The sequence below is a fragment of the Catharus ustulatus genome, chromosome 16 (genome assembly GCF_009819885.2).
Source record: "Catharus ustulatus isolate bCatUst1 chromosome 16, bCatUst1.pri.v2, whole genome shotgun sequence".
NCBI lineage: Eukaryota > Metazoa > Chordata > Aves > Passeriformes > Turdidae > Catharus > Catharus ustulatus.
Genome location: NC_046236.1, coordinates 3,680,062 through 3,697,793, shown reverse-complemented (window position 1 = coordinate 3,697,793; position 17,732 = coordinate 3,680,062). Strand labels below are relative to the sequence as shown.

General features: G+C 44.2%; 1 protein-coding gene across 16 annotated transcripts in view; it reads right to left on the bottom strand.

The window, feature by feature from the left end:
• The window catches only part of RBFOX1 (RNA binding fox-1 homolog 1), a 1,131,477-nt gene that overhangs the window by 781,878 nt on the left and 331,867 nt on the right, over positions 1 to 17,732 (bottom strand). For 2 of the 16 annotated variants that reach the window (XM_033073835.1, XM_033073832.1), the window contains exon 1: positions 7,149 to 7,190. The exons of 12 other annotated variants lie outside the window; for them this stretch is intronic. Coding sequence is in view for 1 of the 4 variants with exons in the window: in XM_033073824.1 (XP_032929715.1) it covers positions 7,252 to 7,254 (3 nt within the window). In the remaining 3 variants the exon portion in view is untranslated. Of the gene's footprint in view, positions 1 to 6,860; positions 7,004 to 7,148; positions 7,191 to 7,251; positions 7,338 to 17,732 lie in introns of those variants that run through there. 2 more of the 16 variants (XM_033073824.1, XM_033073833.2) reach the window with 2 other exon arrangements.

Sequence of the window (17,732 nt, the reverse complement as noted above, 5' to 3'; positions counted from 1 at the left end):
GGCAAACATGTAAGGAGTGTTGTCACCACAAGTTGATTACAAACCCTCCTGCAGGGAAATGGCAGTTGCTGGAAATAAAACGCTGCCCACAGTGTTTAAAGGGGCCAAACTACTTGACTGCATCATTGTGCCTGTTTGAGGCAGCATGTCCCAAGAAAAAGTGATTAATTAAATGGCTCATTGGATATGGCAGTTCCCAGAGGGAGGATGAAAGATCATATCAGCACCAAAGCTGACTGGTTTGGAGGCTTTTTACAGAGGGAGGAGTAAAAAGAGAGCTTCAGTATCAAAGAACATGTGATTTTAGCATAAGGCTTATGCAGAGCAGGAGGATCTGGTTGTGCCCTGTACCCCAGGCACAGGTAAATCCCACCCTGCCCCACCTGGCCACTGGGCTTTAGGGCTGACTTTTCCCAGAGTGCCATAGGATCCTTAAGAACCAGCTACAGCCAGAGTTTCAGCACCGAAATGAGGTGAAAGCAACGCTGTGAAATAGAAATAAGCACACAAAAACGCACATCAGAAACTCACAGGTAATACCAGGGACTGGGAAACAATAGGAATTAATTTATCTGGTTGGAAGCTGAGGACACTCACAGGGAAGCAAGTGTGTGAAACATGCAGTATGGCCAATTTGGGTATTTGGCAAGAGCCCAGCACTGGTAATGACCAGGGCAAAGCCGATGGGCTCCCTGTGGAGGCAGCTGCAGAGTAACACAGCATCGCGATGGCAACCGAGAGCAGGGCACCAGGACGGGAAGGAGCCATTTGGAGACTGTCCTAAATTAAGGAGTGGGAAAAGGGTCTAATATCACAGAAAGATCAGGAGGATATCTAGATCCATTCATCTTCCTGCTGGGTCACTCTGTGTGGCTCAATTCAAACGGCACTCTGGGACTTCCTTAGCATTTTTATTGTTGCAGGCTCAAAATGGGTATCACCATGTGGTAGATGACATTTTAGGCAGCTTATCTTCTATGCTGGAGGAAAGTACATTTAGGTAACTACTTACAGACACAGTGCACTGCCTGCAGTGGAGTGACACTATTTTTATTTTTTTATTTTTTCAAATCCTGGAGCTTCACTGTAGAGTTTCATTGTAACAGGAGAGAGTATTTAATATTATTTCCTGAGACGCTGATCAGAGAGAACCAGCCAGCAGCACAACTTGAAACTGATGCTTCAGGGTCTTTTCCCACAGAAGCGGGAAGGCTGGAAGCTCTGCTCTATGGTCAAAAACCACACAGGCTGTGCTGCATCCCAAGGCAAATATTACAGAATGACATCCATTTGAAGACAAAAAGGTTCTTCTGAAAGCAGTGTTTAAATACTGTATTCCACAATTTCATACAGGCGCTGTTTACAGGTTTGTTATTTACAATCAAAATCATTTGTTCAACAAAATATCTCCATAATATTGCATAATCCTTAATTTAGGAACAAATGCTAACTATGAAGGCAGTGAATGAACAGGGCAGACAGAGATAGCAATATTGGCTCTGACAGAGACTACCAAGCCTTTTTCCTGGATCTGTGCCATTCAACTTGGTCTGATTTCTCTCTCCTCAAACCCTAAATTACCAATCCTCTGCAACACATGGAAAAGCTCAGACACCTAAGGGCCTATTTAACAAAACATATTAAAAGATAAAAGCAGAAACTCAAAAACTGGCCATCCAGAGCAAGAGTAATGCTGATTCACCAGTGAGGGATGACTGCCATTAATCATTGAACAGACAGAAAAGGTATCTTTTTTTCAAGAGAACAACACAATTACACAATGTTTTATTTTGAAATCCAGGGCTCTGGATCTGTTGGAGGTGCACAACAGACTGTCAGTTTGTAAGACAACAGCATTACATGTGTAAGTGTTTCCTACATGTGTTTCTCATGTGTAAGCTGCAGGAAAGATAAAAAAGCCTTAAAACACCCAAAGGCCAGAGCACAGGATGAGCCAAGTCCAAGGAAAGCAACTGCAGCTCCACTGGGCTTTCCCACCAGGGCAGCACACCTGCATTTATGTTTTATCTCATGTGAAGATGGGGTTGATTTCAACACAGCAAAACTTTTTTCCTTTAACACAAGTACAACTGTCCAACACAACCACCCTTCCTTCCACCCACACAGGGGTTCTTCCCCCTCCCTACAACTGCTCTAACTGCTGGAGTACTTCCTTGTTTAAACATTCTCAATTTCCTACCCACATTTTCACACACTCACACCTTCAAAACAATATGCTTTTAGAGTTGGAAGTTTCTACATCAAGTTTTTCTCAGGAGAAAAAAAATAAAAAAGAAGGTATTTTCAGGCCAGCTTCTTACTGCTCTGATCATATACTGTTTGCTCATAACTAATACAGAGACTGAACTCCCAGACAATAAAATCCTTACAAAACCTATGGAACCAGCAGCCAGGACAGAGAGATATTATGGGTGTCCTTACCAAGAAATTTGGTCAGCACACATTCATACTTTATTTGATCCAAGAAAAAAATACAGTGGAAAAGTGAATAATAAAGGCTCAAAAGTAAAGGAAAAGTTTGAACCCTAGCTATCACTGCAACAGACTCAAATCTAAGAACTACAAAACACACAGAAAGCTGAGAGGCACTATCTCCCCACTTGGGCCATTCCCTTAAGAGCTGGGCTTGATCCTTGTGTGTCCCTTCCAACCCACAATATTCTGTGGGTGTGACTGTGTAAATCCAGCTCTCTGTGCCATTGCTTTAACACTGAGGAGCCTAAGGACAGCCATTGCTTGGAGTGCATTCTAGGCTGTGTCACTGAAATTCACTTTTTTTAGCACTGTAACCTCTTCCTGCTGTATCCTAAACTTTCCTGGCCAGGGGTTGTGCACTGCAGGGTTGAAGCCAAGTGTGTTGCAAACAGAAAATCTGTGTGTTTGTAGTGTTTGAATGCTGGTCCCAGGCAGCTGCACCTGGCCCTGCAGTCAGCCCCGTGATGTTTATCTTCAAGTGATTTAGTTCTGCATGTCTGCCCTTTCACACAGCCCAGCTTCCAGCTCACCCTGCTGTAACTGTGCTCCCTCACACCTTCCCAGCTGAAGCACAGGCAATTATTTTAATGGATCTCAGTTTGCTCACACAAACTGCCTTTGCTGCTGCTGCACAACCTCCCTGGCTGCAGTCAGCTCCTGCTGACACACGCTCCCCCTTTGTGGCTTCCCACTGCTGGGAGTTATCTGAATTTCAGGGCACTGAGTGGCAGAGGCAGGTGTCAGTGTAAACTCGTATTTACTGTGCTTCTTTAGCTGTTAGCACAGGAACATCTTGCTGTTTGGAAACACGGGATTTGAGAACTGCATCCAAAGCTGCAAAGTGTTCAGGAGTTTTTAACTGGCTTTGACAAAACTGCCACAGAGTTCCAGTCCTATGGTAGAGACTCTTAACCAACTTCTTAAAGATACCTCCTTACAAAATACCTAACAGTTTCTTTCCTTTTGGAAGAAGCCAAATCAATTCCTCACAAAATACCTTGGATTTCAGAATAATCCCTAAAAACATCACCTATAAATATTCTTCCTTTTGGACAGGACCTCTGCAAAGCACAGAATCTGGAACACAAGAATAGAGACATTAAACTACACCTACTTGGCAGAAAATAGTATTTCAAAGTATCAGAAGCCTATTTTGGCCCTTCATGCTGCTTGCTGGTCAGCTGTGACCCATCCTGGGAATGCAACACGACCACCCCTTCCTGCTCTACAGAATTACACAAACTCCAGCACTGCTCTGTCACCACTGTCAACCCCAGCATCCCAGAAGGGATTTTCCAGCTCCTTTCAGACTGCATCCCATTTTTATTGCATCAACTTGAAGGACACAAATAAAATTATCTAATTTGCAGTAAGTTGTCATTTCTAGCACAGTAAGTTTTAGCAAAATAATAGTTATGAAGGGAAGGTGTAAAACTGAGAGTTTCATAAGCAGTTTTTAATCATTAAAGCAGACATTCAGAATAGGTGATAACAAACACTATCTACTGATAACATCTGCAAGAATGCTCAGCATAAAGAGACAGCATCACACTCCCCAGAATGAGGACTTGCACTAAAAGTAATCATGGACACTGGAAAATTCAATTATTTAAATAAAAGAACAAAACTGTCATCCCCAACTAAGCAAAGAATTCAAAACAAAGAGCAAGAAAAATTACAAAAAAAAAAAAGGCTTCTCTTTAATGGCTTGGAAAAAGACCCTCAAAGACAGGAGATTTCTGCTCTCAGGAAATAGTACAGCTCCAATTTTTTCAATGGAGCTGTCAGAAGTTCTGAAACAGATGTTTGTGATTTCACCCTATCAAGACCAGAAACAGTCAGGACCGCTAATAAACTTTGTTTGCCACTCTTTTAAGCCCTGTTTTCTTGCTTCCTAACTCTTCAGTTTTGTTCACACTCTACTTTTCCAAGGCTGTGTGAGACAAGAGGATCCCCATCTCGCACATAAAATGGGAAGGAGTCAAGATCCAAGAATTAAGTAGAGGGCGTTCTGACATGCATAAAACAAACACATTTTTCATTCTCCCAGGCTGTAGTATGATGTGTTATTCTTAATTACATAGGATTCATCTTTTTCAGACGAGTGCACCTTTCAGACAACAGTGTGCTTAAAGCAGCCATACCTTCAATAGCTGTAAATAATATTTTTCCTTGTGGCCAGCACTTAGGCGTTCTAAGTATGCAATGCTTCTAGTTAGATTTAAAAATCAGATCATGCAATTTCAAACTACAAGGTGAAAAATTAGCAATGGTGGGTTTTTTAACTCAGCCATTGGTCTCTCCTGTATTTCCAAGCAGCTCAATCTCCCCCAGTGCAAGCAGACACTGAACAGCTCTTTGGTCCTGAACAAAGCTACTTGTCTGCACAAAGAGAGAGCAAGGCTACTTTTCCACTACATTCTTCCTAAAAACTAGGCAAAAACCTGGTAAATCCAGTTTATATACAGGGCTGGCAAAGAAGCAGTAGGTCTCCCACAAAGCAATGAAAAAAATGCTGAAAGAGATTGACTGGCCATACCAGAGGGAGAAAGATAAGATTCTTTAGAAAATAATAGGTAAGAGTGTTACCAAGAAGAAAAAAAACTCATGGAAAAGACAGCAAAAGCAAGAAGAAAAGTGAGAGGAGAATGGGAATACAAAAAGTACACGGAGTCTGCCATCAGAGATGGCACAGGTACGAGCTGACCCTGCCTTGGGCAGGAACACAGACTGGCAGCAGGAGTGGCTGAGCCCCTCCTGGCCTGGCTGTTCCGTGTTTAACTTCAAGGGGGCTTTGGGCAGGGAGCAAGGAGACACTTCAAACCCAGCATTGCTGGCCCCGGGAGCTGCCATCCCCTCATGTGCAGCAGCTCAGCCAGCAGGGCTCGGTGTGCTCAGTGCAGTTGCAGCATCCCTGGGATGCTCTCAGGGCTGGGAGCTGCACCTTGAGCCCCACGTGTGCTCCTGTACCCTGTGCTGCAAACGGAGCACGTCCTGCACCAGAACTCACAGCCCCACGCTGCTCCTCCACACCCGACTCTGACAGTATTCCTGTCATTAAAGGGTCCCCTTTAAAGGCAGAGCAGCATCCTTATCACGTCAAGGACAGCAAGTACTTCAATTACAAGAACTATAAAAATCATCAACATACTGTGAATTTTATTCATCACATTTGTCAGCTCTATTACTGTTCCTCAGCTAAGTACTAATAGAAAAAAAGAAATATAGTCTTGACATCAGAAATACATATTTCATTTCAGGAAATGCTGGATCCTTTGTCTAATGTATTTACCAGAAGAATAACTGTAAATGAGAGTTGGGAAGCCAAGCCTTCAAAGCCTGCCTAAGATAGCAAGTAGATCTCGACTATAATCAGAATTCCTACATAAAAATAGCTTCCTCAAAGCCCCGTAATGCAAAACGCTCTAGTAAAAGTGAATAAAAATCAATTAAAAATACCTGCTCTAAATCACTACTACAATCCTGATAGCTGGAGCACGTGATAGCAACCACTTTCCTGAAAACTAAATGATCTATTGACATACATATTGAAAATTCACACAGCCCCACTACTCTTCCCAATATATAACTTCTCAAGCAGCTATGACTATTTGATTTCTAAAACTTAATTATTTGATTATGAGGGCTAGCTCTGTTTCAGACTGCAATTCATCCACCATCATCAATCTCTACCACAGAGTGACAAAACCTTGCTTTTACTTTTACAGCCCATGCATACAACTCAATTCACACTTCCGAATGACAAATGAAACACACAGTATCTTTCTTCTCTTAAGTATCATTGAGTCTATAGAAGTGAAACAAGGTACTTGACATTCTTGGGACACCGTCAGCAGCGTCTGCTGTGTTTTCTGCTCCATCTCGCCTTAAATAAGCTGAATTTTATTTAAAGTGAAAAAAACAGTCAACACGAAACTTACTCCAGAATGTAACATGCTACACCACATTTGCAATTCACAGAGCAGATAAACAAAAGCTGCAGATTTGGACAAGCTCTTTCACACTTCGCTGATGTGAATCACTCCAGTCAAACTTCAGACCACATTCGTTTCACCATCTGCGCGAACCGTGTTAAGTTGGCAGCTCGATGTCCAACAGCCACATCACAAATTTTGGAAGCGCACGATGTGCCGCTCTCACCTCGCAAAGCCATCTCCAGTGCAAAGCCCTGCCCCTGTGAGGAGCGGCATCCGTCCGAAAGGAGCAGCCTGCACATCTCACACAGTGTCACTGCACCCAGCAGCTATCAAGGCAACACTGATACTTTTTTCCCCTGACAGAGGCATGCAGGAGAAAACGATCTGATGAATCGCCAATAAAATCAGCAAATAGCGAGGACTTACAGGCAGGTAGTTTCCCAGCAGTTAAAAATCTGCACTCTCTTAACGAGCAACTCGGCAGAGCCCCGAATGCCCATGTTCCTCGCCGTTCCCTGTGTTTGGGAGCCACCTCCCGTGCCGCCGTGCTCCCCGGCGCTTCTCAGGCGACAGCGGAGCGGGCGCGGTGCCCGCGGGCATCCATCCCTGCGCTCCATCCCTGCGCTCCAGCCCGCAGCTCCCGGAGCGCCGCGGCCACTCCGGGGCGCGCATCCCTCCCCTCCCGGCAACTTTCCGGCCGCAGCCCCCGCGCACCTGCCGGGCTGCTCCAGCACCTGCCGCTTGCTCCGGTACCTGGGGGGATGCTCCGGTACCTGCCGGGCTGCCCGCGCCCCGCCGCCCCCCGGCCCCAACTCACCATAAAGAGGCGAGCGGAGGCGAAGGGTCGCGGCGTCGCTCCCGTGCAGGGCGGGCGGCCCCGGCAGGCAGGCGGGCAGGTGTCAGCGGGACGCGGCTCCGCGGCCGCCGCAGCCCCTCGCCGCGGGCAGCGCCGCCGCCTCGCTCACCGCCGCATGCCGCGCCCCCCGCCGCGCCCGGCTCCCCCCGGGCCCGCCGCGCTCCGGCAGCGGGGCCCCCGCCCGGCCCGCCCGCGACCTCGGCGGGCAGCGGCGACACCCCGGGGGCGGCCCCGCCGCGGCGGAGAGCAGGGGGCGAGCAGGGGGCGAGAGGCGGCTCCGCTGCGCTCCGCCCGGGCGGGAGCCCCGCACCGGCCGGACACGGAGCTCCCCGGGGCGGAGGCGCTGCCGCTCGCCTGCCGGCGCGGAAAGTGGCTCGGCGGCGGCGGGCGGAGGTGACCTTCAAGCCCGGCGGGGCGGGCTGGGGCGGGGAGGGGGAGAGCGGCGGGGGAGCCCCAGCGCCGGGGGAGGCGGCGGGGGCGGGATGCGGGATGCTGAGCCGGGGGGCAGAGCGGGGCCGGGGGCAGAGCGGGGCCGGGGGCAGAGCGGGGCCGGGGGCAGAGCGGGGCTCCCCAGCTCCGGAGCGCGGCCCCGCCCGGCACTCGCGGCCGCGCGGCGGCGCCCGGGAACCCGCGGGGCCCGAGCGGGGCCCGCCCGCACCTGCGCCCGCACGGGGAGGGATCGCGGGATGGATCCGCGGGATGGAGCTCCGCGAACCCGGAACCTTCCCGGTTGCAACTTTGCAGCCCCGGGCTCGTCCCGGAGCGCTGCGCTCTCCCCAGCCCGAGCGGACAGCGCTGCTGCGGGAGGCGAGCGCACACCAAAGCGGCACCGGGGAAATTGCTGATTAAAACGATGCCCTTGGCGATCCCCAGCCATCTCTGCCCGCTTCCTTCCCCTTGCCTAAAGGAAACCAAATCTTGCAAGAATTCTAATGCTCACCTAATGAGAAGAGCATCGCAGCATTCCTAAAGGGATGAATTACTGTTAAATGAGGCTGACAGCAGTTATTGACGAGAAAGTTTGGGGGGAAAAATAAACATCAAGACCTGTCAGAACACTGCCTTGTCCTTCTCAATACGTTAGGTGTTAAGTCTATAGTGATCAAACGTTTTTGTGCTGCTCAACCTTCAGCTACAATAAATTAAAGCCACTGAGACTTACTCCAACATGTAACTGGCATCAATTACAGATGGGAAGTGTGAGGATCAGACAGATGTGCTGCCTCCTGTGGGGTAGGAGTAGGGAGTTGTTTTAAGCATCGAGATGCAAATGCAAAGCAGTTAACAATCAGGTGATAACGAGGAAGCAAGCTTTAAATTATGGGCGTGTGGTCCCTTAAAACAACTTTATATGAATAATCTCCCTATAAACTTTCTCATCTGAAAATAAATACAGCCAAGTCTTTGTAAGTTGAACTGCAGTTCCCACATCGATCATGTACAGAACTACCTCAAAAGCACATATCTGTATCCCTCTGCCTCTCCTGACAGATTTGGGGCTTGGCCTATTTCTGCTGCTATTTTAAGGCCCGAGGTGTGGTCCTGGATCCCCTAAATATGTAACTCAGCAAAACTGCTCGGGAAGGTTCCTTTGCCAAGGCACACCAGTTTTTGAAGCTGGATCATTTGTTACAGTACCTTCAGAATTTATCATTCCTCATCAAACATGAAGCAGTGTTTAATGGCTGGAAAATTTTACTCCACCTCGTTAAAATCTGTCAGATTACTGAGAGGTACAAAATTACCCAAAGATTCATTTTCAGGATCAAAACTTAAATTATCAAGTTATCCCAACAGAGTCTCTCAAAATGTATGTCCCACTCTGCAGGCTGATCCCTATGAAGTTTATATAAAGATCCTTGGATGGATTTTAAATCTATCCCGTGGGTTTCTTTCATTTTTCTTTTCAGCCTTCCAATTCACTCCAGAATCAACACAGAGAAGGCAATGGGAGGCTTATGCCCAACAAACGTAAATTCGAGGTCAAAACATTACACTGAACTTCTCTAAACCACTGAAAGGTTATTTTGCAGTTGGTAACTGATTACTCTGCAGTTCAAGATATTTTAAAGCCTTATTTACCAATCCCTCTATGAGAAAGTGATACTGGTAAAAGGTTAGCAAGCAGAAATGAAACACGAGGCTGGCAACAGTTTATCAGCTCTTTCTTAATTTGTGTATTTAGGCCCTCTAATAAAAAATTAATTTTCAACATTTTGATTAACTATGACTGAGTACATCAACAAGTTTGCCACATGGCCCAATACCTCCTACTTTGCCAGCAGCTTTTAAAGACTGAACTAATAACAATAAAAAAAACCCAAAAACCTGAAGCACCCATTTTAAAAAAGTCCACACTTTGATAATATATGCTGATGTACTATGAGGCAAACTTTCTTCCTGGTGAAATTCCTGATGAAATTGTTGCCATTAGGTTATTGAGGCTAAGTCCTGGCTCACAGCAGGTACCACTGAGTGACCCAGAGCAGTCAGGTTCTCCTGCCCATACATTCAATGGCCATGAAGCCCCAGGGTTATGAAACAGAACAAGAGAGGAAAGGGCATCCAGTGCCTTCTTCCCACCTGAAGCAGCCCAGAATTCCTTTATCTTCTCCAAATATATGACTTGCAGAACAGCACCAATGCAAAGATTTTTAGGGATCTCAACTTCTTTCCAAACCTGACCTGTAGCCTTTCTTTATCCACTCACCTGTCTGGACAAAGCTGGCATTCTTTAGAATGAAGGATTTAAACCTATTTAAATGTGCTAAAGTAACAAGCAGCTGAAGCTCACACTAATAAGCTAAACCAAAATCCTTCACATAAGAACAAAAATCTCATGAACTGGACTTAATAAAAAGTTTCCATTAGGCTCTCAAGTGTTCCTGTTGAGTAGTGAATACTCACTAGAGTGTTGAGAACTACTCACAGGATTAAAACTAAATCAGGTGCAGGTGTTGGTTACTTTGATCTGTGCTTGATTAGAGAATCAGGTGTGTGCTAAGTGACTGCATGAGAGCTTGTGTTTTGGAGTCTCAACACCTCCATCCTCTGCTTTTGTACCAGCCCTTCAGAAAGGTTCCCTTGGCTTGTTTCTCACATCTGTCTTCCCTTTGTTCCCCTGACATGAAAGAACCCTGAACTGCAAGTCAGATCTTTCTGAAAAGAGCTCCCTCATTCTCCAGACTTTGCCGTGGGTATCATACAGAGGCTCCCAGCTGGGGTTAAAGTTCTGGTGGAAGAAATAACTCTGGCTGAGAAGAAAGGAGAGAGAATTGTGAGCAGAGAGAGAAGCCAGCAGAGGCAGCATCAGTCTCACGTGGCAGAGCAGGGACCAGCACCCAAATATTGTTTTCTGTCCAGAGCTCCAGGCATTACAGTATTTCCTTTCCTAAGGACAATGGATGCAAATGTCCCTGCTGTGCATCTGTTCCACAGGAGCCACCTTCAGAAAGGTGTCTTGTTGTTTATTCACCTTTGGAATGATCAGAGCATTTGATCAAAAATAATCTTGGCGATTCCACCCCAAAGTTATAATTGTGTAAAGCCACAATTCTCACTCATTTCTGCAGGAAATACTTACAAAGAATATTCACAAACTTAAGTATAATTGTCAAGTCATGCACTTAAAAAGTTGCCTCAGAAAGAGACATTTTCCAATTTAATGTGAAAGAGAAAAAAATTACATGGCAAGTAGCAAATAGCTCCATTGAAACACAATGTTTTGAACACATTCCCAGTCAGGGATTAATTCTTAAAATATTTTTTAAAATTTATTTTTTTAATTAAAGCCTATCTCATGTTTTCTTAAATTTGGAAACCTTTTTCCCTTTATAGTGAAATACTCTCTGTGTTTATTTCCAAATTTGGGAATTGAGGTTTTTCTAACCAAGAGATCTCAAGAACACATACCTGTGGTATGTGGGAGAAGAATTGGAGGTGAAAGAGGATTTATTGGAGAAAATAATTGTTGTGAACAGCAGACTATACCAATGCTGTAGATGCTGTATCAAAAGAAAAAAAAAAAACAAAAGAGAAAAGTGGTAAAAAATTTATTTAAAGGCTTTAAAAATAAAGCTTCTGTGTATTTGTAAGGAAGATATAAATAGTATGTATTTAATGCTTAAAAATTCATATTGTATTTGCAGCAAAGAACATCTCCAACACTGTGGTTTTTTTCCTACTGGGGGAGTCTGCTCAGGCCATTACCAGTGGGAAGGGAACACAGAAACCATTTGCAGTAAAACTGGTGAGCTTCAGGGAAAGTATTTGTGGTGGTGGTGGATGTGTCACAAATTTCAGTGCCACAAACACTCTGCAGGAAAATTCTGCATTGGTTCAAAGTTTGGTAATAGTCCCTTGACAGTGAAGCCTTTGGACATTGGCAGGAAGTGTAGCCTTAAATGATCAGGGGAAAGGTGCTCTCTGGATTCTTGAAATTTGTGACAAAAAGGACACACAAATACAAGGAAATGAACAAACCACCTTCAACACACCATGAACATGAAAATAAATATGTGCCAGTCTGTACATGTGCTGTGCTGATGGGGTGGGAGGTTAGTTTATCATAGTTTATCTTCAGATTTCTTAAATTCTTCTTCATTCTTGGCAATTTATAGTGTCTTGAGCAGTTTTCTGGAGGGTATGTCCTGTAGAGCAGATAAGACTGGGGCATTGTGTGTGTAGGGGGGTTAGATTAATGAATCTGGTTAGATTGAATTTGTCATTTGCTTGGGCTCTGTGTATCAAATGCTGGCATCTGAACAGTTTAATGCTCTCGTCTCCATGCCAGAACAAAGAGTTGCTACCTTTTTGTTCAAATAGTTCTACTCAGGAGAATAATTCTGGGATAGTTGGCCCATACTTTTAAGTTATTACTTTTATTTAGGTTTCAGATTTCAGTCATACATAATAAAATGAACTTCATTTTCACAGAGATTTAACATTACTTAATTAGAAATTCATAGCTATTTAGTAGAAACTTTGAGTAGAAAGATAATACTTCTATTTTTAATGCCCTAATAGCAATATCTTCATGTGCTTGTATCTACATATCTATAAATTTGAGAGTTTCCCACTTACTTGCCTGTGACAAAATATTAAATCTCTTTTCTTTCTCCAGGGAGTTGTAATTTTCCTCTCCCCTGACTCTGACTTATAGCATATGTACAATTTCTCTCAAAGAAACATCTTGAAGAAGCAACTGCATGCCCAGCTCCCTGGCATCTCCTGATTTGTACCCATCTGCTCTGTCTCCAGGTTATTTTGGGAGTGCCTTGGGGTTGGAGGTTGTTCAGGTAGGGCTGATGGCTCGTTGCTCTCTCTGGGAAGAAGGTCAGGCTGCTCTGGGTGACCTTTCTGCTGGGAAGGCTGCAGGTCTGCCTGCTGCCCTTCTGCTGTCCTGTGGGGTGGGATTGCTCCACACATCCAACATGATCAGGTTCTGTGCTTCCCTTGCTGATTCCACTTCCATTTATATTTAGGCAGAGCTCTGGAAGTGTTGAAAGGAACTGTTGGAAGCAATGACATCAATCTTTTCTCCTTTGTGCTTGGGACAGTTGCTACTGAAATAACCAGGGCAGGACTCTGGAAAATTTCAATCCAGCGCCATGTCCAGCTGCACCCTGAGGATGCCACCAGCCCCTTCCCCTTTCTCTTCAGCTCTGCACTGGTTTCCTTCCCTGTGCAACGAGGACAACGACCCTGGGTTTGTGGGAGAGCTGCCAGAGCCCTTAGCTGTGAGCTCAGAGCCAGGCTCTGAGGGATTCCACACTGGCCAGCAGGGACCATGCAGCAGCAGCTGTGTCTTTGAAAGGAAAGGAAATATTGCAGGAGCTGCACAAGGGGCTTTGCAGCTCTTGTCATAAATGTGGAGACCTTGAGGGACCAGAGCGAGTATTCACATGCCCAGTAGGAGCTGGAGAGTCCAGTTCAGCCATTTCAGAAGACATTCAGGTCTATTTGGTGCTGTGAAATGTTTTTAATTCTTACATTGCCATAGCAAGATTTAGAGCAACTGAAGAATTGACAGTTTTAATGGTTTCTCCAAGTGCAACATTTTTTGATCGTGCCACAATTAATAAAGTATTTCATGGAGAATCCTCAGCAGAGCTTTGCAGGTACTTTTTCCATACCTGCAGACTTTGCAGTTTACTCTTTCTAGAGCTGATCCCACTGGCCCCTGTGACACCCTCAGAACATTTGCACCACCTCGAACTTTTCACCCAACATTTGAGGAACTCATTGACTGACACCTGCATTGACATCATAGAAAGTTTAAACTTCCTTTTTGCAGTGTTAATTGAAATACTGTAAGATAGAATTTGAGAAAAGCTTTTGTGAAGACTACTTGATTCTCAATCCCCTGGACTGAGTTTCTAATAAGTCTTTGTAGTTCATTATCTGCTGGATTTTGGAATTATCATCTGCCCCTCAGCCTTACAGCATTTGGATTTAGTCCAGGACTGAAGATCCCAAATCCTGGAACGTGGACTAACAAAATTGAGAACCACTTGCCTAACATCACACATGATTCTATGTTTGCAGCAAAGATTTAAAACAGTGTCATCAACAACAAATTTATTCTCTGAAAATAATGAAATATTTTCCAAACATTTTTTTGTGAATCCATATTGCTTTAGATAAAGAATCAAGCTGGCAAGTGGCCCATTATAAATAAGAGAGAGGCAAAAACCTGCAGAGGTGTATTCACTCACTTTTAAGGGTAGAAACTCCCAGAAAATCCAAGAGCTGCAAAGATCAGATCTGCCAAAATCTCTGACTCTTGGAGTTAAACTACGGTTACAGAAATAGGTAATTTATTTCTAGTATTTTTATCACTAATGTATTCACATCTCTGCTCTCATATGTGGAATATATATTAGATTCATAAAAACGAATTGAAATTTACTATTTCCTGGATTATCTTATTCCAGTTAAACCCTTGATTCATAAGGCAATTGCTGAAGATAAATAGAACTTCATGAATTGTTCATAAACTGCACAAATTCACAAGTTAGAGATGAAAAATGTAAGCCTCAAAACCCTTCATCTGTAGGCCACAAATTCGAGTCCAGGTTTGAGATCAGCAGCGACCAAGATCCATTTTCATCTTATCACCTGAAGGCTTTCTGGTAGCATTTGTGAACTCAGTTTGTTCCTTCAGCTCCCTCTCTACAGGATAAGTGGCCACATAAATAATTCACTGGAACTTGTCAGAAACCAGAAGTTGTGAAATGTAAAGTCCCCTCCATCCATCCAGCTGTATAAGCAGCACACAGGAGCTAATTTTCTAACCTTTCACTAAGCTTTGCATGGAACTAGACACAGAGGAGTTCTTGCACATTTTTAATAAACTAAAGCTCCTCAAATATCAATTCTTTCTAATAATACTCTCCCTAGAAATACTACTTTTGAGCTTTTTTTGTTCTTTATTGCACAATTATTGGGAAAACCTTCTCACAGGGACCTTTGGCTATGCAACTGTTACAAAAAAATCTTCTCCTTAACTGAATAACTTTGATGTTCAAGGGGAGCACATCAGTCAGACTTACCTGAAATAAAGCACAAAGGGGGCAGGGGGGACATGGCACTACTTATTTTGGGTGTTTCATTATATTTTTGCGTTGTGGGTTAGATTAATGGGATTTTAAACGTCATTTGGAACTTTAAACATTTTAAATTTGCACAAGAGAGAAAACACAAGGACCATCCCTCCCTGTGTCTTGGCAGCACTCTCCAGGACTCCTAGGGGAACATGGAATAACAGGATCATGGAATGCTTTGGGTTGGAAGGGACCTTAAAACCATCACATGTGATGGGCAGGGACACCTTCCACAGAGCAGGCTGCTCAGAGCCCCATCCAGCCTGGCCTTGGAACACTGGACAAACAAAAGAGAGTCCCTTGATCCATTCAAAAAACAAAAGAGAGTCCCTTGATCCACTGGAAAAACAAAAGAGAGCCCCTTGATCTGCAGCACTTTGGGTCTAATTTGGACTTTGAGCCCACGACTTGGTGAGCACCAGCCCCTCTGCAATGGGGACTGAGACCAAGGGATGCTGAAGGCCACTAATGCTTCACTGGAGCCTGCACTGAAAAATAAGTCTGCATAGATAATCACTGAGTTTATTTCTGTAGCTACAGCTACGGAAGTAGAGTTTTAAATAAAGCAGATTTTTACAAGGTTTTATGGCAATTTAAACACTTTACCCTTGCATAATCTGTTAGAAGAACTTTTCTAAGAAAGTGACTGAAAGTAGGCATTTATAATTTGCTTATCCTACCCTCACACTGAGACCTTAATCAAACAGGTGTAGGATTTGTGTTTATGGACCAGCTTGCACCTGCACAGAAACTGAGGCCAGTACCTCCCCATTCACTGCACTAATTCATTGGTTTAGAAATTATAAATTACAACAGGCTTGCTCTTCTATTGCTGTGAAAATATAGCCTCCAGGTAGCCACTGGTAACCCTCAGGCTGTCCAGATGCAGACAAGTATGGAAGGAATCTGAGAATCATCCCTGTGCCAAAAGTTTTAATTGAAAAAAACAACCAAACAACAAAGAGCACACCTTAAGACACCTGTGCCTACAGAGTCAGCACACCAACATACAAGAGCAGGAAAATCATACAGCCCTGGCTATTCCAGCTGTAGCTGCCTTACTAAAAACTCTGCATTTTGAGAAGAATCATGCTGAAATAATGAGCCAAAAGTGGCAAGAGTCATCCTCAGCAACATCACCTCCCTCAGTGCTTTGAGACATGCAAAACATCTTCTAACATGTATTTACAGCCAGCCAATGACTACAGAAAATATCCCATCAATACACAGATCAAGCTGATGCTTAAGATGACTTTCCAAACCACCTTTGCCAATTGCCTTTATGCAAATAAGGGCCACATGTTAATTGCTTTAAATATTGTAAGGGATTAAGCAATTATGAGGTTTTATATAATAGAGTCAATAAAAAAAATACTCTCTTTTCAAGTCTACTACATGAACTTAATTATGAGATAAAGTGTTAATGATCCTGTAGTAATTTTACACTGTGAACAAGGCAGATGTACAGGCTGTCCAGGCCTATGATAACAGGAATTTCAGTGGGAGTTCAACTGGGCACCTGCTGCTGCAGAAAACCCTTCAGGTTACAAGTCATTCCTTGAGGAAATGAGGTTTTCAGGCTGGCAGAGCAGTAAGAGCTTCCAAAGGGCTTGATCCTTTTCAGGATGAGAGGTAGGACCCTAAACCTCTTCAGAATTCTACAGGTTTCATACAAAGACTCACTTGATTAATCTCTAGTAGGCTCTGCAAGGTTGTGACTAACTGCGAGGGGCCACTACTAATTTTGGTTATTAACCTCATTTGATACAAAGATAATCTGTTTCTCCATTAACGTTAATCCCTTTAAAATATTTCTAGTGCTTCTCCCATTAATCCATGCCCTTTATTTGATTGCAGGGGGACTAATTGCAGAGTAAGATAATGGTTTGTATGAGTATGTCTGGCAAAAAAAACCCAAAAACCTTATCTTTGAAAAGAAGATTTTCTTAAAAGAGGAGTATTCCAAAACTTTTATGTTTCCTGAGCCTGGAAAGGGATGGGCTGTGACCCCTGTGTGGGGATTCCTAGGTAAAAGTCTCCAGAAGCATATAAAACTAGGGTTTGTGGTGTATTCTTACAGTAAACACATTTAAAATCCTTCAGCACTATTCAAATGAAAACAAAACTTGATGGGTAGAGAACATTTCCCTTGTAGCTGCTGAGAAATGGGTGTCTGTAACATGATTTCTCCTCCCTTCTGTGTTCAGTACTGAAGAGAATGGAAATGGGAAACCTGCATTTCCTGGGATTTGGTGAATCTGGGGACATGGGGGTGTAAATATTTAGCTCAGTTAATAAAACAGATGCAACACACTGGACCTTGTGCCAACAGTAACAAAGACCTTGTGCAAGGGCCATTGGTTTCAGCAGCATTTCGGGAGCTGGTGTCAGCTTCATTTTAAACCCTGCCACAGAACCATCGATTTCATTAGGCAGGAAAGGATGAAAAACACACAGGGATTGATTTGGGATGTAGAAAATACAAATTTGGGAAATGGATTTTGGGATGGAGAAAGTACACACTTTTTGTGAGATTCCCCCCCTGCATTTCTCACTCACGCTCCCTGTAATATTGCCATATGAGTAGCTGTGTTTAGATGCTCGTGTAAATGCAGAAAAACTGGAACATTTCCTGTGAACTGCTTCCTCAACATGCAGGAAATCATGTCAGGAACTTCCACGAGAGTATTCTCAGGCCTTGTGGCAGAGCTGGGAAGGTCAGGATCAAGGTCTGATGTCCCAGTGCCCCACGCCTGATGCAGTTCTTTCCCAAAGGGATTGCACAAATACACAAAATACAAGGCAGAGGATCTGTGTTTTATGTAAGCTGTTTGTAAG